Consider the following 27,822-nt stretch of genomic DNA (forward strand, 5'->3'; position numbering starts at 1 on the left):
GCGTACTGAGGACTGAACCCAGGGCTTTTGCAATGAGCTGCACTCCCCGTCTTTTTTATTTGTTATTTTGTAGCAGGGTCTTGCTAAATCATTACATTATCCAGGCTGGATTCAAACTTGTCTCAGACCCCAGGGCGCTGGGTTCACACGTGTGCGCTGCCTCCAAGACCTGTATGCGGGCATTTAAAGCACACATTCACAGAACGACTCCCCTTACACTGTACGACTGGTAAGCTGACATACTTAAAGATGGCACCCAATACACGCGGCTCTCCCATATCCTGTCTCCTGGTCCCACTCAGCTCGGTTGCCTGCCGAGTCACTTCCGTGGGATTTCCAAGGCTCCTTTCACGCCTCACATCACCTCCCTCTGAGCTTCTCAGGACGGTGGGCTCCAGACCCTTAGGACTTCTGCTCCCTGGGGTTATGGACTAGTCCTGGCCCTGCGTGCTCTCCCTGCGTGCTCTTTCCACAGATGAACAAAGGAGCCTTTTGCAGATTGTAATTCTGAAGCCCAGCTCTAGGAATAAATCTCGGAACGACTCTGAAGATGTGTGTTAGTTAATTTTGGGTGTTCGACACATTTAAGAAAACAGATTTGTGACATTTATTTTAAATGAACAATACACTGAATCAAGTCTAGAAAGGTTTAATAAAACCCAGTTGATACATTTATAAGCTCGGTTTCTTTGATTTAAAGTGCTGGGTTCTTTAAAAGATTCTTATTAGATTTTTTACTTTGTCCTGCTAGGCATTTAGTATTTGAGAAAATTGGGTGTATTAAATTTAGTAAATGTAGTTTAAAATGCACAGTCTTTTAAATTTATGTTAAACCTAAAGCTCAATGCATAAAAACTTAAGATAATCTTGATTTTAAGTGTAAATACTTGAGTAGTTAATCACTGAAATAAAAGTAGCTGCAAATAACATTTCCCAGGCATATTTAGCACCCATTCCCAAGCAAAAACAATTGAAGCGAATTAGGACAGGAAAAGAAAGGGCTAATGTCTTGCTTTGCAGTACGCGTTCTAATACAACGCCCGTGATGTCTTCAGCAGGGCAGAGCCCAAGGCTTTTAGAATTGGCAAGAATTTTAGAAATCATCTGATGCAATCCATGCATTTTGTCAGTGAGGCTCCCCGTTAGAGACAACCCAGGGGGCGCAAGGAAATTTCAAAAGGTCACACAGCGTGGAGGAGCTTTTCTGAAGTCAGAACTGGTTCAGGTTTCGGAGTGAGTCAGTACTCCCCGTGGGCTGTCTCACCTTCCACTGCCTTTCAGATGGACAAGGGAGGAGTCAAGCCAGAGGTTTTTAGAAACTCAGGTGTGGAAAGGGCAGAAGGGGCCAGAGTCGGGAGGAGGCGAAGGTGAAGCCAGCAGGATGCTGGGCAGGAAGCTATGCTTTGTGGGGAGCGGAGCTGTGCCTGGCACAGGCCTCCTCCCTCCCTGACTCCTGATTTGGGTCCCTGGCTTTGTTTCCCAGAGCCACCATGGCAAGTCCACTCCCTGTCCCTTGATGGCCTTTCTTCTGCTTGAAAGCAGCACAGTGCACAATGGGACAATTTGTAAAACAGGATGTGAAGAAATCCATCCTTGCCCTGCATCCAGTGATCCATCGATGGGCGTGACCCATTGATAAACATCCCAGGCCTTCAAGAGCTTAAAACTTTGCTCACTAAACGATACACATGACCCGCGAACTGTCAGGTACACAGACAACGTCTGTGCAGATCGGCAGAATTGGTAAGAGGGACAGGGAGTGGCGTGGCGGTGTAGAAGTCAGGCAGAGGGAGGCCTGGCTCGGTCTCCTCGTCGGGACCCGGGAGCGGAGGCCTGGAGGAGGCCAGGGAGAAGGCCGTGCAACGCGAGGTCCCGGCAGAGGGCTGAGGTCTGCAGCTGTCCACTGTCGCCAACTTCGGTGACCAGGCTAACCCTCCGTCCCTCTCCACGCAGTCACACGGCCTCAGACATGGCAGTTGGCACGGCAATGTCTGGAAAAAGATGAGCTGCTGTCACTTCCTGTCTTTGCAAGTTTTAGGGGCCAGGGACCTTCTCTGCTGTCACCCAGTGCCTGGGGTCACAGCTCCCGCTTGCAGCAGACCCACGTCTGTCTTTGAGTCCGTCCTCAGGGAAATGGCTGTGTCGGCTTAGGTCACATCTGGGTCCATTTTCTGTTGCTTTAGCAAAGTCCGAGGCAGCGTAATTTGTTAGGAGCAGAAGCTTATTTGGCTTACAGTTCTGGAGCGGAAGTCCAAGAGCATCTGCCCAGCTTCTGGAGCAGGGGACCTTCAGGGACAGCAGAATGTAGTGTCACTGCCACCACGGGTGCCGTCTTCGTGGCCTCATGTCACCCGAGTTGCACCCCGAAGCCCCCCGGTGCCGCTTGATAGGAATCTGGGGATGAAGTTTCCCATACGTGAACTTCGGGGGACACTCCCAAGCCACAGTGCGGATCATCTGGAGCGGAACAGACGTTGGAAATTTTACCCAGTAGTCAACTTCTAAGGCGTGCTCGCTGCCTTGAGCCTCATCCTCTGGACTCTTCGGAGCGCGCTGCTTTCCTGTGGATAGGCCGTGTGCTGGAAGCCGAGAACCACACAGAGGAGGACACACTCTCTTCCAGTTCCTGTTGGTGTCAGTCCAGAGGCAGCGCGCGGACCCCGTTCGTGGCGGAGTTGGGCCTGATTCCCTCCCCTCCCTCCATCTCTCGGTCCCCTGCCCTTTCCAAAAAAGGCCTGGCTCCGTGTTTCCTACTAGCTACCTTTCATTCTGCGATTCTCATATGAGAGAAATCACGTGACCCAAGCAAAGCCCCGCCCATGACGGGCTCCACGTGCAGCCATTTTCCTACACACGACTCAGATTTAGGGGATGCTCTTTATGAAAGGCTCCCCAATACATAACATCAAATCGCATTTTATCGAAATCAGAGCATGCTCTACTCCCACGATAACATCATCTCCGCACTCACCAGTCGTAAAGATCACCGAATGAGAATCTTTGCCCCTTTCACCCTTGCCCATCCCGAGGTTCCTGGCTGTTTCCAAGCCTTCCAGCATTTCTATCGTGATGAATGGCACTTGGGGCCGGCTGACAACCTAGGAGGAGAGAAAGCCAATCATTTGTTTTGCTTAAATGCCTTTCTAAAGATTGACAATTTAAAAACATTTAATCTTTCCTCTTCGGGATAAAGCACGTTTCCTTGTTTTTCCAAGTCTCTTTTATGAATCAGTAAAGTTTTATACTTTCTGAATTTATGTCCTAAACACTTCTTATGGTGGCTTCATGCATTCGCTGCCCCTTCCCATATATTATATTGGGCTCCCACTTTTCTAGGTAGTCTGGTTTTAGGAGACAGGGCTCTGTAGCCCAGGCTGGCCTCAAACTCTGCCTCAGCCTCCAGGTGCTGGGGTTACGGGCCGCACCCAGCTGTATCTCTACTGTCTCGTAAGAAATGACTCTTTGAACTCCTGTAATGCATCTGTAACACAGACGGTGGTGGGTGGCAGGTCTTCTGCTGGCGTCACACGTGGCTGCGCCGGGCTCCTCCTCCCCCACCGGAAGGCCCCCAGGGAGCAGCTCCCCCTCCCAGCTTCCTTGGTTTCTGGAAGAAGCCATTTCCTGTATCTTGCGTCTGGGGCTAAGGACGTTCTCAGCTCCCAGAAGTCCTCTCAGAGCCTTGCAGGTGGCCTCCGAAGGGCATCCCTGAGTCTGACCTCTGATCTGGGAGGGCTCTGTACCTTTGTTGCTGTCACTGCTGAGAAATTAATGTCTAGGAAGGACCAGTTTTTAGAGCTCATGGACAGTCACGGGGGTGAAGTCAGCAGAGCCCGCTCAGCCATGAGACGGTTCTGTTAGAGAGGGTTGAAGACCAGGGCCGGGTGTTCGGGTATTGGAACGAGGGCTGGGGACAGGAGGTCACGGCGACCGCAGGGCTGGAGGGGCCAGGAGGGTCTGCATGGCCCTGGAGAGGTTCCCCATCCACGTGCATACGGCTCCCGGATATGACAGTTGTGCAGGGCCCACCCCACCAGGAGGTGCCAGACAGACCTGGGAGCTGGGGGTGCAGCTATCCCTGCTGTCAGTGTGACACTGGAGCCATCTGTAGCGGGACGTGAGCCCCCTTTCCCACTTGTGTCTCCCCGTTTTCTGTAGCACCTTTGCTTGTCCCATAGCTAGACCACAAGAGCCCCTGGGAAATGCAGTTTTCAGCCTCAGTCCACACTGCAGCAGAGCACACAGGGAGGGTAGAGCTGCAAGTAAAAAAATAACCCTGTGAGTGACAGTAGAGCAACTAAAGACGTGAGCCAGGAGTGGTGGTGAATGCCTACAGCACTTTGCCAGTTCAAGGCCAGCCAGGGCAACTTAGCAACACTTTATCTCAAAGTGACTTTATGTAAAGGGCTGAGGATGTACCTCAGGGGTAGAGCATTCGGTGAGGCCCTGGGTTCCATCCACAGTGTGTGGGGGGTACAAAATGAGGAAAATAGATTTCAAGCATCATGTATAAGAGGAAGAAAACAACGAGGGAGTTCATTACATTTCTGAGGTCCAGAGGGGAAGGGAGCTCCCTCCCGGCGAACGGCCGCTGCTTTTGCCTATCAGAGCCCCTGTGGGGTTCCCGCCCGTGGCTGAGACCCTCAGAGTCAGGAGCCCGTTTCCATGGAGACCCTGCCACCAAGCTGGTCCCCAGAGGAGCCCTTCCCTAGGCACAGGGACGGGCTCAGAGATGGGAAGATGGAGTTGAAACCAGGACAATGGATTTTCCCGGGAAAGCCATTCTCAGCAAATGCCACCTCCCTCGGCTGTTCCTGCCCAGCCGCTGGAACACGGCTTTGGGGCTGCCCGTGTCTGTTTGGTCTGTGGGTGCAGAGAGCTTTTCCAAGAGATGGAGAGAAACAAAGACATGAAGATGCAAACACTGTATGAACCCTGTTGGAGGGGAGTTTACACTTTTCAGTTTTGGGGTTAATTCATTCTTTCCTTACAACACACAAGTTGGATTTGTTTTAGGTATTGGACTTTTACTTACACTTTTCATGAATAAAATACATTCAAAGGCAATAGATTAGTAACTGAAATATATAGACCTTGCTTGAATTCTGGTTCAGCCTTTAGGTAAGCATGACCTTGGACCACACTGCCGAAGAAGATTTATTAAAACCTCCCTCAAATATTCCCCAAGGAACTCAAGTCTGGTGCTGCATCACCACACTTACCTGGCAGGACTCACCACGGTCAAGTTAGGGACGAAGCCCCAGCAAATGGATAAAAAAAGTGGCATTTATACAGAAAGGAGCATTCCTCAGCCATAAAGAATGGAATCAGGTCACTTAAAGGAAACCGAAGGGACCTGGAGATCAAAACAAACCAGCCCCAGAAACAAGCATCATTTGTTTCCCTAGTACATGGAATCTAGAAAGTAAAAGATGGCATGAAAGTAGAAGGGAGGCTTAGAGGAAGAAGGCTGGGGAGGAGGAAGGGCACAGGGAGGTGAGTGTGACACAAGGGTGCTACACGCATGCAGGAAAAGCCAGTGACCCCAGTATGCTGTATCGTTAACATGCACTAACACAAATACTCACTGGGAAAGAGCATGGTGACCCTCCGACTGGTGAAGGTCAGAGGGGAGAGGGCTGGGGTCTCAGCACCCTGGAGGCACATTCCCCACGTTCACTCCATGGCGGGTGTTCCCTGGGCAAAGAAAGGAGGTTGGGGTCAATGGTCGGCTGTCCTTGAGGGCCCAACTGGAAACCGAGGCAGTGCCGAATGTCAGGAGAGGTGGTTTCATGTGAGACATTGGCACTCACTACAAGAACAAGTTCCAGGCGGACAGCTAGGCTCCTCCAGAGCGGGCCAGTGAGGCCTGGGAAACTTGGGGTGTCCAGTCAAGTACGGCACCGTGCTGGGCTTGTCCACTGGAATCCAGAATCACGAGAGACGAAGCCGCCGGGCCTGGTGCTGGTGTGGCCCTGGAATCCCAGCTACCCCAGAGGCAGAGGAGAGAGGGTCATCGGTTTGAGGCCAGTATGGGCAACTCAGTAAGATCCTGTGTCCAAAAAAAATGTTTCCAAGGGCTCGGGATGCAGCTCTGGCGCAGCAAAGCTCAGCCTGCTCTGGATGCACTCCTGGCTCACAGCGGCTGGGCTCTGCCGGCAGGAATGTGAGACCGCCCGCCCACACGCATGTCTGCGCCCTCCTTCTGCTGTTTGTGCAGCTGGGAGCACCCTGGGAGCACCCTGGGAGCACCCCCTGAGGCTGCAGGGCGCATCCTGGACTGTGGGATCTGGGAGAGACACAGTTTGCTTGCTCTGAGCCGTAACCTGCTCCCTGCCTCCAACCTGCGTAGCTTTCTCCTCCTGTCACGTTTTCTGCCTTCTTGTGGAGTTCCCGCAAGCTCTTTGCATCCCTCCACACATGGAGGTTATCTAATCAGCACTCTCTGAACAGACCCTGCATTGTGAGAATCCCGCAGAAAATTGCTCACTAGCGACCAGGTAGAAAACGGTTGAGATTAAAGGCATTCCTGGGCATTTCAGAGCTCTCTCTGTGGCCTGTGTGTCTCTTTCGAGGTACAAAGAGCCGCCTGTTTTTGTGATAAAAGGAAGCCAAAGTAAGCAGGAGTTTTGGAATCGCATCCCCAAATATTTAGGTTTACAAAATATGCTGGTTCTCCAGTCTCTCCAGCCCCATCAGCTGGACCACAGTTTCTTGTTTTTCTTCCTGCAGCTCCCTGAGTATTACAGATTTGTTGATATAAAGTAGTATTACAGCCTGGGGATTTAACTCAGCGGTTCGGTGGCCTGCCTTGCAAGCGCAAGGACCCAAGTTCAATCCCCGGTACCAAAAAAAAAGAAAAGTAGTATTACACTCTCTCATTTTGCAGATTTTAGACAGAGCAAATGGATACAATTTTACCTTTCCCCAGACTGTCTAATCCAGGATGCTAAAAAGCGATCAAATGAGAACGGAGCTGACAGAAAAGGGAGGGAGGCCAACTGAAATGGGTACAGAGCAAGCAGCGTTTGGCCAGGCCTAGTGGCGCACGCTGGTAACCCCAGCACTCTGGAGGCTGAGGCAGGGGGACGACTGTGAGTTCAAGACCAGCCTGGACTACATAGCAAGACCCTGTCTCAAAAACAAAATCAAACACAACCAAGAAATGGGTAAGTGTCCAAGTGAAAAAAAAACAAAAACAAGAATGAAATAATTGGTCGTCGATTATGCCCTAGAAGCTAGTGGTTGTAAGACTTGTTAGTCACGGTGTAGAAAATTACAATGAAGCCGAGGGAAATTGCCTTCCCATGTTCCTTACCACGATGTGAAAATAGCCCCAAGGCGATATTACCGGATACTTTGGCAGGATTATCAGATACCGAAGTTCTCTGCTAACTGGTGGCTAGATTGATGGTTCTCATGTATGGAAACTGTTGGCCTGTACTTTTAATGGATTCTACAGACAGCAGGCTTTGAAATGCACACATGACCCAGAGCTGGAAGAGACAGTTAACGCAATGGTTCTGCTGCTTTTTGCACCAGAACTGGGCGGGGATGAGGTGATGGCAGAACAGGGAGCAGGGCACAATGAATCATTCTCAGGAGAAAACCACCTGATGTTAAACAAGGAGAGATGCTGAGAATTCTGCCCAGCCGCGAAGGAAGTACCTTTCAATCTCATGCATATGCAAATGTGTCTGGGATTTTAGGTGCACTGGGCTCCTGTGGCCAGGCCACCAGCTGTGTGTGACTCCCCACCAGGGCACCAGAGTGCCTGGAGCCTGACCCTTTTGTGGCTTCACTGTGAAATCTCTTCATCCAGTAGCTGGAATTCTAGGCACGAGCCTTAATTGTCAAGACAGTTTCTCCCGGGGCATCCCAGGAAATGCTCTGCCCTGTGTCCAACTCCTCGTTCCTCTGTTCCTGTTCTTTTTGGTCTTGATCTTCTAAGAACCAGGCTGCTTGCTGACATCTGCTTGTGGTATCTGCAGGGACCGCTGCTTCCTGCTGCCCTTCACTGAGGGCACAAGCATCCCGCTGTCTCCCTCTGGCTCTCCTGCTGGCTGACACCCTCGCACCCGCTGCATTGGGGTGTAGAGACAAAGGCAGAGCCCCACATTCCGCTCTGACCCTGACGGCTGCTCAGCTTCCCAGTGACCCAGGCTGATGTGCTGAGCAAATGGTGACAGGACTGGCGCTGTAACCTTGGCCAGGAGCGACCAGGGACGACTCACACAGTGCAGCAGCTCTGAGGGCGGCCGGCAGCAACACAGGACGTCGTCTCCATGCAGGGTGAGCCTGGTGGGCTCCAAAGAGCCAAACTGGAAAACCACAGAAAGGGAGTAAAGTAGAGGCAGCCGTGCAAACCCACAGCTGTCAGGGAAGGGAGCTGGGCCCCCAGCGCCGTGACCCCGGCTGTGAATGTCTATGAGATGACCTGCCGCAGTGCAGGAAACTGCAGAGGCAGCAGGGAGCATCTGGGCCGCCGTCCCACAGCAGGGGGAGTTGGGCACAGGCCTGTGGCCATGTGGCGGCCCCTGGGGAGGCCTCTTGGCCGAGGCGAAGGGCAGGGCAGATGCAGCTGGTCTCAGAAGGGAGCGGTGACTTCCTAGAAGCAGCAGTGAACAGGCAGCGTTGGCCCTGGGAGCTGTGGAAAGCCATGGCTGCTTGGAGGCCCAGGAACATGTGGGGTCTTCTAGCATTGTAGGACAGGCCTGTGGCTGGCTGTGGGGACACCTCGGTTACCGCCGTCCGGGGGTCTCTCGGGAGTGGGGACCTCCAGGCTTAGGATGAAGCACTCGGGGAGCCAAATCCCTCCGTCCAAGCAGGTGTCGCCCAGTGCATTGTCCACAGACGTCCCCCAAGACACCCAGCTCTCCTTTACCAGCAGCTTCCCCAACGCATGGCGCTAAGGAGGTGAGCAGCTCTGCTTTCAGAGCCGCGCCTGAGCTCATTTTGGCCACAGTGGAATTCTCCAGAGAGGACCTGCTTTATGCAAAGTCTGACAGCTGCAGGCCTTCGCTTCCCACCTCACCTGTGGGGTTTGCTTCCTGCTGTCCCAGGGAGTCAGGCCCATGGGCCGAGTCTCCCTTCCTGCTGGGTGATCCTCTGTGGAACCACAGACGGAGAACCCCAAGCACACCCAGGAAATGCCACTGTCTGGCCTCTCCGGACAGCACAGGGCCATCTCCCGACGGCTCTGCAGACAGAGTCCTGCCTCCCTCTTGACACACACACACTTTCCTAGGCTCCTGAGGGCCCTCAAGGTCTTCACACACTGGGCATGGTGGAAACTCAGTCACTGGACGCTGTCTCCCGATCTCAGTCAGCGACGGCCACTGTCCCGCTGTTACAGGAAGTGTCGCTACTCTTCAGCTCGGCAGTTGTTTCCACACTGATCTTTATTTCCGGCAGTACGGTTGTGTGAGTGTGTGAGTGTGTGTGTCTGGTACTGGAGATGGAATCCAGGGCCTGACATGTGCCAGACAAGCGCCCTGCCACTGAGCTACACCCCCAGCCCTTTTTAAGTTTTACGTTGAGACAAGGTCCCACTAAGTTGCCCATGCTGGCCTCAAACGTTTGACACTCCTGCCTCAGCCTCCCACGTAGCTGGGATTATAGGTGTGTGCCACTGCACCCAGCAGCTGCCTTGTCTCTATTTCTGCCCCGAAGAAGAAAGTGTCTTTGTGATAAATCCCGCTCACAGAACCCCCACCCGCTTATCCACTTGAAAGCGGTGTAAGGTGATCGCTACACCCACTCTCCTATTCTGCTTGCTGTAGTTCAGCACACCAGGAAAAATGCAAAGAATGTGCAGCTCGTAAGTTTACAGACGAACAGCTCTCAAGAATACCTTGGTGGTTTACCTGTCTAATGTTTCATTGCCTTCCATAAAAATAGCTTTTAAATGTACATAGGCAGAACTCTTGGATTTTCATTAGATTTAAAAGAGTTCTGTGGCAAGTACTGAGAGGGGATACTACAAGCTGGCATCCTTTTTCTGTGTCCCTCGGTGCTGTCCAGTTTTTCATTGCCGTGTCTGTTTTCCCAAGACGACCATATGGCAGTGACAGCATCTCACGGTCCTTCAGATAATTCTGCAGTACTTGAAACCGTGTGCTGGCCACAGTGTAAATATTAAACAATGCATATTGGGGGTGTTTGTTTGTTTGTTGTTGTTTTGAGACAGATCTCCCTATGTAGCCCAGGCTGGCCTCAAACTCTCAGTGATCCTCCTGCCTCAGCTTCCCAGGTGCTGGGATTATAGGTGTGTGCCACCATGCCCAGAAACAGTGCATATGTTTTGTTTTTTTGGTATCAAACTCAGGTCCTTGTGTTTGCAAGGCAGGCAGCGGAATCACTGAGCTAAATCTCCAGCCCACAGTGCATATGTTTTGAATTGAAGTTCTACCTGTCTTTGCCTGCGTTGGAAAACATCTGGAACAGAAGGGCAGAGTCGGGTTGTGAAGCGGACAATCTCTCTTGAAATCCTTCCCCAAAATGAAATCAAAAGACTGGCTCAACAGTAAGAAAATTAAAAAGCTGATTGAAAAGTAGGCAAAAGACCTGAACGCTTACCTCAGCAATAAAGATATACAAAGTGCAAATAAGCATACGAAAGAGACGCTGAGCGGTGTATGCCACGGAATTAAAGATGAAAACAGCAAGAAGATGTCACCCCACACCCTGGGAATCCGGAGCCCAAGGCGCGGCAGCCCCGGCGCTGGTGAGGAGGTGGAACCACAGGAGCTGCCCTGGCCCGGATGGAGAGGATGCGGCGGCCTCTTCTCACACAGCGACGCGTGTTCTCCGCTGGCACCCGCAGTCACACTCTTGCGCTCACCTGCTGGAGTTGAAAAAAAACCTTACGTTCACAAAAAACCTGCCCGTGAACACTCACTGTAGATTTATTCATATTAGCAAAACTCAGACTCAGCCACGACACCCTCCAGGAGCTCCGAGAACAAATTAACTGTAGTCCATTTAGATCATGGAAAATCGTCTGGCACTGAAAAGAAACGAGCCATCAAGTCTGAAAAGACACAGGGAACGGTGAGAGAAGCCGATCTAAGCAGGCTACCTTGTAACATAGGATTCCAGGTGTGCGGCATTCTGGACAAGGCAGAGCTGCTGGACCATGACATCTGGGCTTCCCGGGGCTGGGAAGCCGGTGAGCAGGAACAGCAGGGAGGATCTGCAGGGCGACCACACTGTCACGGTGGGCAATGTCGCGATACTTTGTCCGGAGCTGAAGGCTGCACGGCGTGGAGAGTGACCCTGACACGGGCTGCAGATGGCGTGCGGAGTGGCTCGGATTTGGGGACCCGGCTACACAAAAAAGCTCTGCACCGCCCGTGCAATTTTTCTGTGAACCTAAAATTGCTCCTAAAAAGATTAAAGCCTGCGTTTGAGGAAATGGGTATTATTGGGTCTCCGTGAGGTCACGGCACCGACCAACTTTAGAGCGGAGGCCTCCTAGAATCGCCACGGCCCCGTTGCCAAGACCACACTGGCTGTGGCCAAACGCAAAGTGGCTAGCCGCGTACAGTGGGGGCAAAACTAAAGCTTCCACACGTTTGTTCCAGGGGCTCAGTATGTGGTCCGTCTTCACCAGCTCCCAGACGGGAAAAGCGTTAGCTTGGCCCTCACTGCGAGCGGCCGACATTCCCATGATTACAGAAGAAATCTCCGGGATTTCATGCTGAAGGTTGCTATTCCTGTGGGCGTAACCCTGTCTCCCCAGCCTCGGGGCCCCAGATGTCCCCACCCATATCGGCATCACCGTGACCTCTTTCTCCGCTATGTGCCTGCTGCACAGACAGGCTCCAATTCAGGCTGGGTGGAAGTTGCTGATCAGAGGGTCCGGCGTTTGTGTTCTTAGAGGATCTCAAGGCTCGAGAGTTGTCTTCTGTGTGACAGACACTCTGGATCGGGGGATATGCGCCACTTTCAAGGAGCTGACTTAAACTAGAAGCTTTCAGCAGCAAAACACAGCTACCAACTCAGTATGACTTAAACAATAAGGTGATTTATTTTCCTTCTTAACAAGAAGTCCCACAGGAGGAGCTGATTCAGGATTAGTTAATTCAGGGATTCAACAGCATCATCACGGACTCAGATTTTTTTTTCCTCATATTCTGTCATTCTTGGAGTTCCTGCTTTGTTCCCAGCCTTGACCTCACCTGGTCCTGGTGTCTCCTTTGGGAGCCACAAGGTGTTCTAGAGGAAGACAAGGGTCATTCCTTGAGTGACCTCCTTCTTCAGAGGAAGAGTCTATCTCAGAAGTCTCTGTCCCCCACTCTCATAGCCGGAAATGGGTAACATACTGTACCCCCAAACAGTCCTGAACCCGGGGAGAAAGACAGCCACGATGACCGAGACGATGACCGAGTTGCATCAGAACAACTCCTGGGCCAGGCTTCTCCCTGTGTGACAGAAATTCTTTGCTGCCTCCTTGGAGGGAGGCGGCCCCTGGGGTTCCCTAGGAAAGCGTTCCCTACCAACTCACCAGGACTCCTTTTGTTCTGAGATTCTTGGACTTGGCATCAGAAGCCAAGTGCTGCTGTGAAGATATTTTCCCTCCCCTGGACAGATTCCTGGACCCGCCAAGGCAGACAGGGAGTTCCCTAGTCTGACCCAGCGGGTGCATGATCAGCAGGCGCTTGGCCTGGAAGCTTGGAGCCAGGTCCAGTGTCTTAATCCAATCCCAATTTCTGCTGGACCCACAGTAACCCAGGCCCTCAGCACGCCCAGAACGATGAGCTAAACACTTAATTCTTAGTCTATTTAACTCATGTGGCTATGACTCACTGTACTGTTAATATGTCCAACAGAGATGCTGGTTCCCAACCTGCTGATTCTGAGTAAGGGCTTCAATTATTTTTTTTAGCGATTTCCTCTGGTCTGCATACCAGCAGTCAGGCTTGGCGAGCAAAGCATCTTGAAATATTTATCTTTGAGTTCAGTACAGGATTGAAACGTGTCAAACATTCCCAAGATCCCATCCAGAGACACTGGCCATTTATCTGGGTGAAGCTCTAAACCAAGTTCCCATAGGAGGCAAGGCTCCCTACACATGTCCTACACTCTACGTGTCATATATGGAGTGAATGAAAATGCACGTGTTCCAGAAAGAAGTATAAAGGGTCTTTTACAAAACTGAAAAACTGAAAAAAGAAAGAAATTTTTTATCTGGGGAACAATTCTTCTGGAAATTCTAGAATGATATTAAAGATAATGAAATTCATCAAACTAATTATCTTTATTTATATATGTATATATGATTGAAATATACCCTAATACGCTGAAGTGTCAAATTTAACAAGTAACAGAAGTTTGCAAAACCTCCATATTGTTCACATATATTATGTGCATGGCACGATCCCACAAGCGTAACTCTGCGACTTTTCTTTTTCGGCTTTAACAGTGCCCGAGCTCTGGGGCTCAGCCTCCCCGCCACTCTGCACCCGCGCTGAGGAGAGAGAGACATTTCCCTGTGGTGTTTGGTCTTTCCAGGGTCCAGAGGCACCTCAAAGCCAGGCATCACCCTCCTTCCAGTTTGGGGGTGTTGTGCCCCCTCTTCCCCCTTTGATTTGAAGACAGACACCTCACAGTGCAGTGAATCAGTGGTAGAGCAGCCCAGCACGTGTGAGTCAGGGTTCCACCCCCAGCATACACAACAACCAGAGCCCCAACACCTTTGGCCCACTGGGTGTCAGCGGGTTAACTGGGCTGGGAGCAGGGAGGCAGGGGGCTGCGGCTCTGGGAAACAGCGCTGCTGCAGCCTGGCAGCCGGACAGCTGGGCCGCTTGGAAACACAGCAAGCCGTTCTTTCTGCCGGGCGCCAGCGCTGACCGTGCCAGCCAAGGCTGCCAGCCAAGGCTCGCTGCGGTCGGCCTCTTTACAGGCTGGGCGTTTTCCTGGAAGCCACTGGCGAGAGAGGAGCCCTGGGGGAGCTCTGGGTTTGCCGTGACCTTTCTAGGTAGTGTGGCATTTTACCAGGTGAATTCCATCTTGGAACAGGCAGGAAAGAACGAAGCTACAAGCTGGACAGTTTTACTCCTGTGAGTACGTTGAGAAAATGATGGGGAAGATATTAAGGTGCTTTATTCTCCCCTGAGTTTAGGGAACACTTTGGAAATCTCTACTGATTTCATGGTACTCAATATATTCCAAATGGAACAGTATTTAGAAACACAAGTATTAAATGTTCGGTGTAATAGACTCTGCAGTAGGTGTGTTAAAACCTAGTAAGTGAAAGTAGGAAAAATTTAAGGTGTATAAATGGAAATCAGCTATGGCACGTGTTTAGAAAATACTTTATTTGAAGAACTTTCTCTAGTTTTTGCCAAGATGTAAGTGGGTTCACCCTCCCTTACCTCTTACTTTCGTGGTGAGAAATTAGAAAACCTTTCTTCAAAGTTTTCCTTTTTTTCCTTGTCGGGATGGAAATCAATACCTTAGCGCTGGCTGCAGAAGTCAGTCACGTCCAGGATCACTGTCCATTTGTTTTCATTTCTGTTTGACATCTACCTCACGAGCCTTTCCTCCTTTCCTTGCATTCTTTCCCGGTGCCTTTCCCGGAACGGTCATCTTGAGCCTTCCAGACCGATGTCTGCTGCCACCCCACAGGGCCCAGGGTGCAGGTCACAGGACTGACCTCTGACCTCCCCTCCCCGTCTGTGTGGACTCATCCTGTGGCCCTCTGCACGAGGCAGAGCACGAGGCTGGGAAGCCCCTCACCACCTGGGATCAAAGCCTGGACGGGGTGTGGGCAGGGCTCGCGGTTGCTACAAATGAGAGCTTTCGTTTCCCGGGGGTGCTGGGTGGCCCGGGTGAGCTCACACTTTCCAGCAGGAACACCAGACACGCCCATCAGTTCTGAGAAGCTGAGGGTCCGGAAGCAGGAAACTTGATTTCCATGGCGAGTGGCAACTGCAGGCTGGTTTAGATCTCGTCTGACCGGGAAAGTTTGGGGATGAGCCCTGTAAGAGCCGGGAGAATGTTCCGGCCCCGTGAGGCGGCAAAGCCCTGGGCTCAAAGCCCTGCGCAGGGCTTGCTGCCCACTCCAGAGAGAGATGCCGGCTTAGCACAACTCTGCTGCTGTGGGCCGTGGCCACGGGCGCCGGAGCCAACTTCATTACTGTAAATGTAAATCCGACAGCATTTTGTGACTTCAGTCGGCTTCCTTGAGTGACTCCGGTTCAGCAGCATCGTAATCACTTGAGGGACATAAGGACGCGTCCAACTGGGGCAGCCGAGGCTTCACTCCAGGGATCGAGGGCACCCGTGGCGGATCGGTGCTGAGTCCGCGGCTCACGCTGTCGCCCGCAATGGCCCGTGACTTCAGGAGGGAAGGGAGCAGTGGGCGGAAGGGCTGGAAGTCCCCGTCGGCGCTGTAGGCAAATCTGCCGGGCACATGGGGCCGCAGCCTGACCGCTGCCGGGCTCCGGGGAGGCTGCGGACAGCAGAAGGGCGTCTTGATACATTCCATACGGATGTGAGACTTTTAAAAATACAAACTGGATTAGGGCTCTTTAATTCATTAAAATACCTATTTTATATTGAACACCAGCACTGTTCTCGGTGATGAAGCATTATAAGCATTTTTATTAAAGAAACAAGATAAGAACGTCTGTCGATAGTTATTACTGCAGCCAGCTAGAAGTTTTAGCTAATAGGTAAGACGTGAAATCACCATCATTTGCAGTGAAAAGATTTTCCACCCAGAAAATTGAGGAAAATGGGCTTTAAATGATTACAGTTATCAAGGTACTTTCATAAAATCATATTTTACAATATAAAATTTAAAAACCAATGTTTTATATACGACCTTTAAAAATAGGTATATTTTAAAAATCATAGGATAGGAAGATATTAGGAACAGAGATTTTTAAAATGCTCTGAAGTTTAAAAATGGTAGCCAAACAATTTATCTCAGTGGTTCCACCACCTGCCTCACTAAGCACAAGGACCTGAGTTCAATCCCTGGTACCAAAAAAAATAAAAAAGCCAAACAAAAATTGAACAAGTTTAAAAGATAAGCTTACTACATTTTCTTAGAAAGAGAAGAGAAATTCAGAGGTGGGTCAAAAGAGAAGAAAGATGAGAAAACCAAGGGTCCACCCCAGAGCCCAGCAGCCTGCGTCTGACAAAGGGGGAGGGGAGGGGCGCCACGCAGGTTAGAGGCGGGTCACCGGGTCACCGGGTCACCGAGCTGAAGGGCGAGGCCAAAGGGGCAAACTGAGGCCATGTTTGCTGATTCCTTCCTTCTTTGGAACACACGTCTTTCCCTCCCGCTGGTGTAGCTGTCATCAAGTCCCTGCGCTAGGTTTCTCAGCCCTCCCTCGTTTCAGACTCGACCCCTCTGAGCAGCACGGATCAGGGCCTTGGAGCACCACACCGCTGGGGCTTGTCCATGGGCTCCCGATCGGACTGAGGTGCAGGGTTTGGGGCGGGAAGAAGAGCCCACAGGTAAGTGGCACTCAGTCTCTCACAAGGCTGCCTGTGCTTGCGCGCCCAGTCACCTCTGCCGAGGCCACTGTCTCACAGCCACCTCCCCCTCTGCGGTGCAGCGTGGTGTGGCCTGGGCCTCGCGTGTGCCAGGTGGGCACTGGGCCCCAGCTGCAGCCCCGGCCCCGCTGTGTTTGTAGGAGGTCACTGCCTGTGCCCAGAGGGTAGCGTCGCGCTTCCTGCAAGGGTCATGGAGCGCAGAGCCGGCCACCTCGATCTCAGGAGCCACGTGGGTGCTGCAAGGACACGGGGAGCACGCACACAGCCACAGCTCGGCCACCCCCATGCTTGCTGTCCCACCAGCCTCGCAAGGTGGATCCTGTCGCTCTGCACCTCACTGAAAGTGGGTGCGTGCAGCTCCATCTTTACCGTCACCACTCTAACAGGCACATCGCACCTCACTGTTTTCCACGCTGCTGTTTTCAGTTACGTGATGTGTGTCTGGTAACTCAAGAGTACCAGTGAGTCTTTTTATCTGATATTCATGCCAATAATTGTTCATTCTTATTTTTGGTACCAGGGACTGAACTCAGGACCTTCTGCTTGCAAGGCAGGCAGTGGAACCACTGAGCTAAATCCCCAGATCCTTGTTCATTCTCTTGATGAACCAAAACGAAATTTGTTTTTCTACCCCCAGTTGGATTATAGGATGGGCATTTTAGAAAGTGCTTGTAGGGTAAAAAGAATGGCGTTGTCCTTCCTCCTGAGGTTTCCTTTTGCTTCTGCCTGGTGCCCGCAGGTGACTCTACGGACAGGGCTTGAACTTCTTGGGGTTCACCCAGATAACCTGCAGCAGGGCTGCTGTTTTAGAGGCCATGCTCAGTCCTCTGCTGCAGCCCTCTGGGGTCACCAGCAACTCCGCTCCGCAGTCTCACTAGCTTCTTCATGTTTGAGGAATGATGATATTTTATTTCTCCCATATACTTTAGTTTTCTTTGGGGGAAGAAATTGCTGCTCCCAAAAAGAGTTCTGACTGTCCTTGCCTTCTTCAGGTACAAAGAACCTTCTGGCTAGATGTGGTGGTGTGCATCTGTAGCCCCGGCACTTGGGAGGCTGAGGCAGGAGAAGTGCTTAAGCCCAGGAGTTCAAGGCCAGCCTGGGCAATGCAGCAATATGCTGTCCATAAAAATAAAAACTTTTGACCTATGGTGTGTCACCAATCCGAAAAATTACAGTAAAACCTTGATTTTCAAGCATAATTTGTTCTGGAAACATGCTTGTAATCCAAAGCATCTGTATATCAAAGTGAATTTCCCCATCAGAAATAAGGGAAACTCAGATGATCCATCCTGTCTGAATTTATATGAAAAATGTTCACATGAAATGATTATAATATTATAACACAAAATAATAAAGAAAATACAAAATATAAAGAAAATAAACCGGGTGTGGTGGCGCACGCCTGTAATCCCAGCACTCGGGAGGCTGAGGCGAGGATCACTTGAGGATCACTGTGAGTTCAAGACCAGCCTGGGCTACATAGTGAGTTCCAGGTCAGTCTCAACTACATAGTGAGACAATGTCTCAAAAACAACAAAAACAATAATAAATATATATATATATAAAGAAAATAAATCAACCAGCACTTACCTTTGAAAACCCTCGGGCCGGTGTGGAGACAAGAGGAGGGTCACTGTGTAGGACGACTTTCACCATCACTAACGGAGTCACCGCTCTCTGCGGGCTCCATGGAATCTTCTGCTTTTCCTGCAACTTTGACAAGGAACCTGTCCAATAGCGCTTTTGCCTCCTTTTGAGGGTTCTGCAGAAATAGGCAGTGCACAGTTCCACAAAGAGAGCGAAGAGCCACTGGCTCAGCTCTGGTCATGTGACACTTGGTGTCACTACTATTTGTGCTGCAAGACACTGCTTGTTCATCGAGTCAAAATTCATTAAAAATGTTTGCTCGCCCCGCAGAACACTCCCAGACCAAGTTACTCACAGCCCAAGGTCTTCCTGGACACTCCTAACAGTACCACCTAATCACAGAATTCTTCACAATCTCATATAAAGAAAATTTTATTAATAAAAAGATCGCTCAAAACAAGGTTCTTGCATACAAAGTTACCTGTTCACAATTGTGAAAAAGTTACTATTTACAATATTTCCCATACAGTACATGATAATTTTCTTTCTATGCTTTCATAGTATGCTAACTATACCAAACGTATCAGAAAACTTTGTTCAAGAAACAAAACTATGAAAACTCTTGAATATCTTGAAGTATGTGTACAACATGCATTTTGTTTCTCAGGACTACATTTTCCCCCACTGGACTGGCACTAATATTGCTAAGACACTTTTGTTCACTCAGCTATTTTGCCGCAAAAATGAATTTTGCATAACATCTGACAAAACTACACCATATAAAGTGTTCCTAGTGTTCTAAACATTAAAAAAAAATTAAGATGGGGGAAGTCTAAGCAACTGTAAATGGCTGTAATGCAGATGTGGGAGGCCATGGACATCAAGAAAAGGAAACCAGTCCCACCTGGCTTAGTTTATAAAAGAATAACGTTCCCTCAGCTAAACCTTCAGGATATTTTATTTCAAAAATTCAGAAAGAGGGGAGCAGCACAGCACAGGGGCTGACACCTCATTTCAGTTGTGTGGAGTTCAGACAACATTGAGACCTGAGAGGATTCCTACAGTAAGGCAGAAGTGGTTCTTCAAAGTTGAACACCTGTCACAAAACCTCTTGGTGTGCCAACTATTTTTATACTTAAGAATTGTTATAGTTGTCTTAGAAATTCAGTGTAAATGCTACCAAAGCAGTGCTAAAATATCAGAATACCATCATAAAAATATGTGAATCGATTTTCCAGGATCTCCAAAATATTCAAATACATATAAGCTTATTTTCAAATATAAATACTTCAGCAAAGAAAAATCTTGCTCTGATGTCAAAAAAGCGAAATAGCAAAATAACCCGAGTTAGAATTTTCATAAATAGGAGAGAGAGATGCCCCCAGCTCTCTCCTCCCACACGATGTAAAAATGATTAACCTGCGCGTTTCTGCATCCAGGAACACAGCTGTCACCTGCCTCTGTGGAAGAGAATCGCGTTGTCCTCGAACTCAGTTTTTTCCGGGTAGCTCAGGGGTTGACGCAGCACCGAGCACAGAGGAGGAGGAGGAAGGGCTCGGGGTGTCCTGGGGCGTGGTGGCGGGTCCTCGGGTGTCCTGGGCCGCGCCTGGGGCCTGTGTCCCCTGGGTGCTGCGGGGCTCCGGGGTCGCACTCTGGCCCCGGCCAGCATCGCTCTGGGGACTCAGCCTGGGAAGAGAAGGTAGGGGCACCGTGAGTCCCGCCTCTGCCCACCCACTGCCGCACTCGCAATGCAGGTAACGGACCTTGCAAACTTCTTTAGCACTCTGCACGGAGGTTGGACCGACAGCGGGCAGAGCCCCAAGGAGGAAGGCCAGTTCCAACCCCAGCTGAGCGAATCCCTTTCGGCTCCCCACCACCGACAAGTCACCAAGGAAGAGGCGCGAAGTGGAGGATAAAGTGTGTATCTGATTACAGTCCATGGTCCACAAAGGCTGCTGTGGAGCTGGGTGTGGTGGCGCACACCTGTAAGCCCAGTGCTCTGGGAGGCTGAGGCAGGAGCATCCAAGTTAGAGCCCTGCCTGAGTAACTTAGTGATTTAGTGAGACCCTGTGTCAAAATAAAAAATTTTAAAAGGTCAGGGGATATAGCTCAGTGTAAAGATACTGTGTTCAGTCTTCAATATTGAAAAAAACCCACAAAATAAGATAAAACCCCCCAAAACAAACAAAAAAGGCTGTGAGAGGTAAAGAAAAAGTGCTTTCAGCCATTGTGGACCAGCTAGGATAACCCAACAACTTAAAGTCATTTGCTCTCAGCATCCTGGCCTGTGTTTTGATTATCTGTGTCCATGTGGGAAAATTCATTAAGGAGGATCAATGTCCTCTCATGTTCAGAAAACAAAAAAACATTTTCCAGCCATCTCTGCAGAGCACCTGTTAGGCGGGGCTAGAATGCAGCATTCAGGACAAGCGGACATTCTGGGCAGAGTGTCCAGTGACTATAATGCTTCCAGAGAACAGACATCGCTCCTGCGGTGCGAGAGCAGCGTGAGATCCCCTCCCGGACCAAGGTAGAGTACTGAGCAGCTGTTCAGAGGCCGGAGCCGGCCTTCTCTGCCTAAACACTGCATGCGGTCCCCAAGCGCTTGATCTCCAGGTGCGCGAGACCACCGTGCTATGTGAAATAAACCAGACACGGCTTAAACAGCGCGCGGTTTCTCTCCTAGGAGAAACCCAAGGTACAAAACATGTAAAGAGCAAAAGAGGAGACAGACGATAGAGAACAGGGAGATGGATCTCTTGCAAAAGGAAAGGGATTCAGCTCAGTGATCTGGTGCCCGCCTCGCAAGCGCAAGGAGCCCAGTTCAATCCCCAGTACCAAAACAATAAAAAAGAAAAGTAAAAAAAAAAAGTGGGGCGAGAGATGGAGGGGGGAGGGGAAGGCGATAAGGAAGCGTGAAGGTGGTGACGGTGCGCTGTGGGTCTGCGGACCGATCCAGGTAGAAGAGAAGCGAAGCGAGTAAGGGCTTGCACAGATTCCCACCGGGATGACCTCAGGGTAGAACCGTCTCACCTTCCTTCGCCCCGGGCGTTTGGGTTCCGGGCGCCGTCCTCTGGCCCAGGAAGTCGTGGTTGGCGATGGCCACCGCAGAGGTGCCGTGGTCGGAGGTCGCCCCGGTGCTGGTGCCCATGGACTTGGAGATGACCTTCAGCTTATGCGAGCCCGGCCTGCAGTGCTTCTTCTTGTGCCTCACCTTGGAGTTGTGCTTCAGGAAGAACTCGCAGGACTCCTGCAGCACTCGGCGGCTCTCGCCTGGCCCAGGAAGTCGTGGTTGGCGATGGCCACCGCAGAGGTGCCGTGGTCGGAGGTCGCCCCGGTGCTGGTGCCCATGGACTTGGAGATGACCTTCAGCTTATGCGAGCCCGGCCTGCAGTGCTTCTTCTTGTGCCTCACCTTGGAGTTGTGCTTCAGGAAGAACTCGCAGGACTCCTGCAGCACTCGGCGGCTCTCGCTGATCGGACTGCGAACCGGCAGAGAAGGCCGTCAGTGCCCGCAAGTTAGGTCCTGCCTGACGCACATTAGCTGTGCAACCCCGCTTTCTCTACTTCCGTCAGCAGAAACTGTAAACTGGTCAGGAACTCAACAGACCAAAATCAAGAACGGAGGGGAGGGAGGGCAGGCCAGGTACAGGGAGGGTGGGCTGGATTCGCATCATAGCGAAGCACAGCAGAGGAAAGTGAGCCAGGAGAAAAGGGCGGGACACAGGGAGGGTGCTGGCTTACATTGCATCGTTCTCTTCTTAAAATAAGGCTTACAATTAATTCTACTGTCTTGGGTAAAAAGGCTTTGGTATTAGGATCTGTTTATTTTCAAACATGTCAGACAACTCGTGAGGCTCTTACTCTCTCTTGCGATTTCGTTTAAAAAACCCAGCCCATTCTGTGCAGGTCTTTTTGCTTCCAACCCAGAAGATGGCAGAGATGCCCACGATCAGCGTCATCAGGTATTTTATCATGAATAACGCCAGTTCCGGTCGGGCTGTGGCTTTCACCTACAGAAGAAAATACGATATATTTCAAATACCAATATAAAACTAGGATGAACTCTATAAATCTGTGTCTCACTATAAAAGGTCTGAAATGTATAATATAATGAATAACATTTAAGTGCAACGTATTTTTAAACCATGCTCTGAACAAATAGCCTTTAGGGGCATATCAAAATAGATCTCCTGAAGAGGAAAAATATTAAAACATACTTAGTATTTTTAGATTTTTGCCAAATTTAAATTTTGGCATGATTTCCTCACCTCTTCCCTACTGGTACAGCTGCCTCTTATAATTGCTAAATATTTGCCTATTTTCTTTCACCAAAACCTGCCATGAAAAATATATCTAAACTTATAACGACAACATATTTTACAGTCTTCACACATTCGTGATTATGTGATAAAAACTTGTTTGGCCAAAGTAAAATAAGTGTCAGTAAAACGTGGAAAGTATAGAAATTTCATAAAAATTAAAATCATACTTTTGTTTGAAGCATAAACTTTCAAATGCTACTTTAAATTATTGTGTAAGTATCAAAATGTTACGCTGTCTTCGTTGTCTTTGCCTCTTGTATTCCCTACCATTTTTTGGAGCCAACACCCACACCCACAAAGCCTTTCCTTCCTTGCCAAGGCTTGGTCTGTTGTGTGGGCGAACTAGGACGTACTCCACAAGCCCTGCTGAAGGCTGTTTAGGGTACGCCCAACCTGCAGGTAATCTGCAATGATTCTCTTCACATTATGCAGAATGATCTTCAATCTGATACACTATGAGGATAGCACTCGTGTTCAATAATGCTGTAATCCATATGGAAGAAAGGTGTGCAAGATCTACTTTAAAAAAGCAAATTTTCCATTAAGATCTCAAAAACACTTTAATTTTTTTTATTTTCAGAAACTTATTTTTAAATCTGAAAAACCTTCCCTCCTACTAATCTTAAGCATTAGAAACACAGAAGACGTAGTCTGCGTGAGTTCTACTTTGAGTGTGCTCTTTTTTTCACTTAAATGACAGTATAGGTTAGGCAAAAATCAAATTCTATTTTTAAAAGTATATGCAGACATTCCTTGCTTACTGACCACGTGTCATCCTGTGACTAGGGTGTTAAACGAGGAGCTGTGTGTAGTACACACGTCACAAGTTTCAAAACTTAAACGGTCAAAGGAAACACCAATCCATGACTCTGCTTTTATGTGCGTGACTCTTGCACGCAGGTCTGTGATGTGTAACCACGTAAAATACAGTACCGTCAGGACAAACGGCAAGGTGTTCGGTACAAAGGGCGCGGAGACTCATTAACAAGATGCACAGAACTGTATCCCCCAAAATAAATAAACAAACAAGAAGGGCCGCAAGTGCGAGCTGCAGGCCGCAAGCCTAATGGCGAGCCTGGATCTTTCTGAAGTCCCGACTGCCATTAAACGAGGACTGTCTTCACCATGCCGGAATTGTCAGGTAAAGTAGTCAAACCGACCCAGTAAGGGTTTCCGGTTCTGCAGCGGCTCTCTTCCCTCTCTCCCGAGGCCCACTCATCACTGCCAGGCTGCCTTTTCAACCCAGCTGAAAGTCCTCAGGATCAAAGGGGCACCGCTGGCTAGTGCACGAGTGCTACAGCGTCAGAAAGCTCTCTCGGGACACCCACCGGAGTCTCAGCGCTTGCATGGGAACCGTTCGCCATGTATGCCGGATTGCCCAGCCGAAATCTAACTTCACACCCATGACCCACATGAGCACACTTCCAGGAACATTTTCCACACCACGAACAGCGACACGATCCAGCTCGTACCTGGTACGGACACGGGATGTGGTACTGACGACAGTGGTCAGAGACCCACGTGATCTCCCAGGTCACCCTGTTCACCTGCTCGTACACGTAACACCCCAGCAGTGTCACCAAGGGCACGAGGTACAGGCCGCTGAAGACCCCGATGCGGATCATGAACTTCTTCAGCTTCTCCTGGTTGCGGCCATCGTGCTGGATGACTTGGCGCACGTGGTTCAAGGAGACGATGCCAGCCAAGAGCAGGGACAGCCCCACGAACACACACAGGCACAGCGGCAAAAGCACAAAGTAGCGGGAGGCGGTCAGGTCGTAGAGGCCGACGAAGCAGACTCCACTGATGTTGTCCCCCTCCACCTTGTTCATGGCCAGCAGCATGACAGTCAGGAAGCCGGGGATTCCCCACGCCACTGCGTGGAACCACACCGCCTTCTGCTCGATGGCCTCACAGCTCCACTTCCTGCCCGCAGCGAGGAACCAAGTGATGGTCAGGATCACCCACCACACTGTGCCCGCAGTGGTGAAAAAATACAGGAACATAAACAAAACGGAGCAGGCCTTGTTCTGGGAGCCCAGGACCACGGTCGCCCCGAGCTCCTGCTTCCCGTCGGCCTTGTTGCAGGCTGTGTGGTCACCAAGCAAAAACCCGATGAAGTACATGAGAGACACGATGCTGTAGCAGACAGAGTAGTATATGATCGGCCTCTCTGGGTACCGGAACCGTCTCACATCAATCAAAAAGGTGAGAAATGTGAACAGAGTTGCACAAAGGCAGAAGATTGAAACTATCCCAATGAAGCTTTTTGCGAATTCTAACTCATCGCTTTTGAAATACATGTTGGGGCATGGAGGTGCACACTGCTCGATCCCCAGGAACTTATAGCCCTGCCCCCCAGAAGTCTTCAGGTGCCTCGGACACCAGAATCCGATGTCTCGCTGGACTTGTTCATTTTTCTTCTGGGGACCAAGAGATCTTCCGTGTGGATTGAGAGTGGGAACCGTCTCATTACAGCACTGCAGCCTGTAATTATAAATGAAGCCGGTGAAGCTCACATTTGCATCGATTTGCGTGATATGCTTTCCAGCTGCAAAACATCACCTCATACATCCAAAACCGATGGGAAGATGCACAAACCTAAATGCATCACAGCTTAGGGATGGGAAAAGGTGTGAATTACTAAAGATCTGTGGTGTGTCAGGAGGCCTCAACACACCAGTGCAAATTAAACACAAGGCAGACATCAGCCAAATACTTTCTAAATCATTTCTGCTTTTAAGACTATTTAAGAGAGAATTTACTTGAGCTGGTTCTCTCCTGACAAAAAAAGAACTGGCTTGTCTGCTTAGAGCACAGGAAACTTAGGTTTGGAGAAATTCGCTCTCCTCTCTCTGGCGGTGCTGAGGATTGAACCCCGGGCAGTGCACGTGCCAGGCCCCAGTCCCCACCCTTGTCGTGGGAGCTACAGAATGAGATTCTTCCTCAGATGGACAGCATTGTGCTCAAGTTCCTAAGCGAGGCCAAGAGGCCGCAAGGAGTGGGACCATGACCACCTGCTCCCTTCCCTGCCCCATTCTGTGTAGGGCTGGGGACACGGGACATATCCCGTGTGTATAGAGCTATGGCTGTGTGTGGCTCAAAAGGCAGTCAGGGTTTTAAGGAGAAACCGTTTTAAATATATTTATATAACAGCAGCGAGTAATAAAATAAATGCCCATAAAATGGATACTTGTGTATTTATTGGCTTTATTAAAATGCAATATGTCAGCTTTGCTAGGATTAGGGTTTTAATCAGAAATTCCCTTTTTTCTTCATGTTTTTAAAGTAAGATGCCACAAAAGACTGAAGGTTTAATTTCTAGAACTGAAGAAAAGTAAGATCTCTCTAGTACAGAATAAACCAGAATTATTCCTGCGTACATTTGACCCAGTCTCCATTTTGTAAAAGGCCTCACTTCCTATTAGTGGGCTGCAGTTTAACATTGGGTGAACGTAATTTCTTTAAAGCAGAGATTCTACTTACCAATTCCATGCATGAAGCATTCTCCAACATGAAATACATTGCATTGTGTTTAATTATTTTTAAAAAGTGTCATTTTCTCAACAAAATTGATCTACAAAGATGCAGGTGGCACGGAAATGTCTGTAAGCTGCTGTGCTCAGGGCCCTGCTGCTGTGCAGCCAGTGCGACCACAGTGTGCTCCGTGCCCCTGGGCCGTCACTGTCCTTGGTGATGTCCACGTGGACAGTGCATGGCCACTCTGGTTTCCCGCCTCCTTCCCTCCTTGTCTCGGTGGACCTTGCCTATCCCCGACCCCTGCAGTCACAGTAACCAGGAAACCCACCACTGCCCGAGGGACGCCTAGGTCCACAAGCGCCACCCCAGAGGCCTGGGGATTAACACACGTCTGCCCTGCACCTCACCACTCCTCCCCTGCGTCTCTGTTCCACCCTTGTCCGGCCCTCGCCGCAGTAACACCCTCTCCCCGGCCAGAGCCACAGACAAACCCCACAGTGCGCTCTGGACTCAGCCCCAGGCATCCCGAGGTCCAGGTCCCCGCTGGTCACAGGAGACCCAGCAGGCTCTGGCGCCCTGGCAGCCTTTGCTGCAACCTCTTTCTTTCTCGCGCTCGGGCGCAGTCCTTCTCTGAGGCTGCTGGGATCCCGGCTGCTCTGGTCCTTCCCCCTCGCCATGCCCTCTTCCCAGACTCTGCCTCCTGCCTTCCTGGCTCTGGCAGGCAATGGTTCTTTTCCATCACAGCCAAACCCCAAGGGGCCCTCCGTGTGTCCCCTCGCTGTCCCCACCCCTGCCCACCACAGCCCGCCCTGTGCCCATCTCTGAGGAGCAAGAACGTGGTCTTCAGGACTGCGGCACCGGCCTTTCCCAGCAGCAGACACACATCTCTGTCTCCCGGAGTGCGGCCGGGCCGGGTGCTGCTCATCGGACCCAGAGGAACTCACATGGCAGAGGTGAGGCCTGGGCGAAGAGGCCAGCGGGCTGCCACCCTCTCTCCCCACCCAAGTGGCCATCAGAGCCACACAAAGGGAGCAGCAGGGTCCCTGAGCACGGCCAGGGAGCCTCCTCCCGACACAGGGACACGTGTGTCCTGTGTGCCTGCACCGAGCCTGCAGCGCAGCCCGCTCGCCTCTCTGTGTCCTGCCTCACACCGGTCTTCCATGCTCTGAGCGGCAAGCGGCAGGGCTTCCCATCACACAAGCCCTGCACACCCCTGTCCCAAGGCCCTGGGCAGCTTTCAATGGCCCGAGCGCACCTCCTCTCTCCGCCTCGCACCCACCATGGCCCTCACAGGTCGGGGCACCGGGACGCGTTCCCAGAACTGCGCACGGCCCCCTGGTTGGCTCCGTCCCAGCTGTTACTCGGCACTTGCTGCCCGTAACTTGGTGCCTGTCCCTCCAGTTTTGGCTCTGTATGCTGCCAGCCACTGCCTTTGATGCCGGGCACGTACTAAGCCTGTGACAAGGTCTCTGGCCCACGTGAGGGGCTGCCATTGTCACCGACACCTGCACAGGGAGCCATAGCAGAGCACCGTGGACAGCATTCAGGAGAAACACTGCTCACCTGCCACATTCGAGTTCCTCGGGCCACCTGATCCCAAAGGTGTCCATGATGCTCTTGCAATCCGAATACACTTTCTCACAGAACCCACGGCAAGGTGGGACCACGTGAACGTGCTCTGTGCAGCGCGGTATAAAAGCTTGGCAAAGGAAAGTCTCGACATTTGGTGAACAGTCCAGATTCGCAAGAGGAAGAAAGTGCTGTTAGGAAAAACAGAAAGACAGGTTAGACGCTTTCATTACAAGTGAACAGAATGAATTCATTTACTGTTAAGGGTATGCTTTTACCCTGAAAGAATCTTGGAATCTCCTCCCTTCAGTCAAAGTGTGAGGAGTAACTTTTTTTTTTTTTTTTTTTTTTTT

At 50.6% G+C, this 27,822-nt stretch overlaps 1 protein-coding gene across 1 annotated transcript in view; it reads right to left on the bottom strand.

Annotated features, from left to right (window-relative positions):
- Window positions 1-21,147: 21,147 nt before the first annotated feature.
- Window positions 21,148-27,822, bottom strand: part of Fzd6 (frizzled class receptor 6) — a 23,437-nt gene continuing 16,762 nt past the window's right edge. Inside the window, exons 2-5 of the mRNA XM_010612121.1 lie at window positions 27,464-27,660; window positions 23,893-24,907; window positions 21,960-22,108; window positions 21,148-21,577 (exon numbers count right to left, since the gene is read on the bottom strand). Of these exons, the coding sequence (XP_010610423.1) occupies window positions 21,325-21,577; window positions 21,960-22,108; window positions 23,893-24,907; window positions 27,464-27,660 (1,614 nt within the window). The 3' untranslated portion in view covers window positions 21,148-21,324. The remainder of the gene's footprint in view (window positions 21,578-21,959; window positions 22,109-23,892; window positions 24,908-27,463; window positions 27,661-27,822) is intronic.

Source organism: Fukomys damarensis, unplaced genomic scaffold, assembly GCF_012274545.1.
Source record: "Fukomys damarensis isolate Sample0158 unplaced genomic scaffold, DMR_v1.0_HiC HiC_scaffold_5, whole genome shotgun sequence".
Lineage (NCBI taxonomy): Eukaryota > Metazoa > Chordata > Mammalia > Rodentia > Bathyergidae > Fukomys > Fukomys damarensis.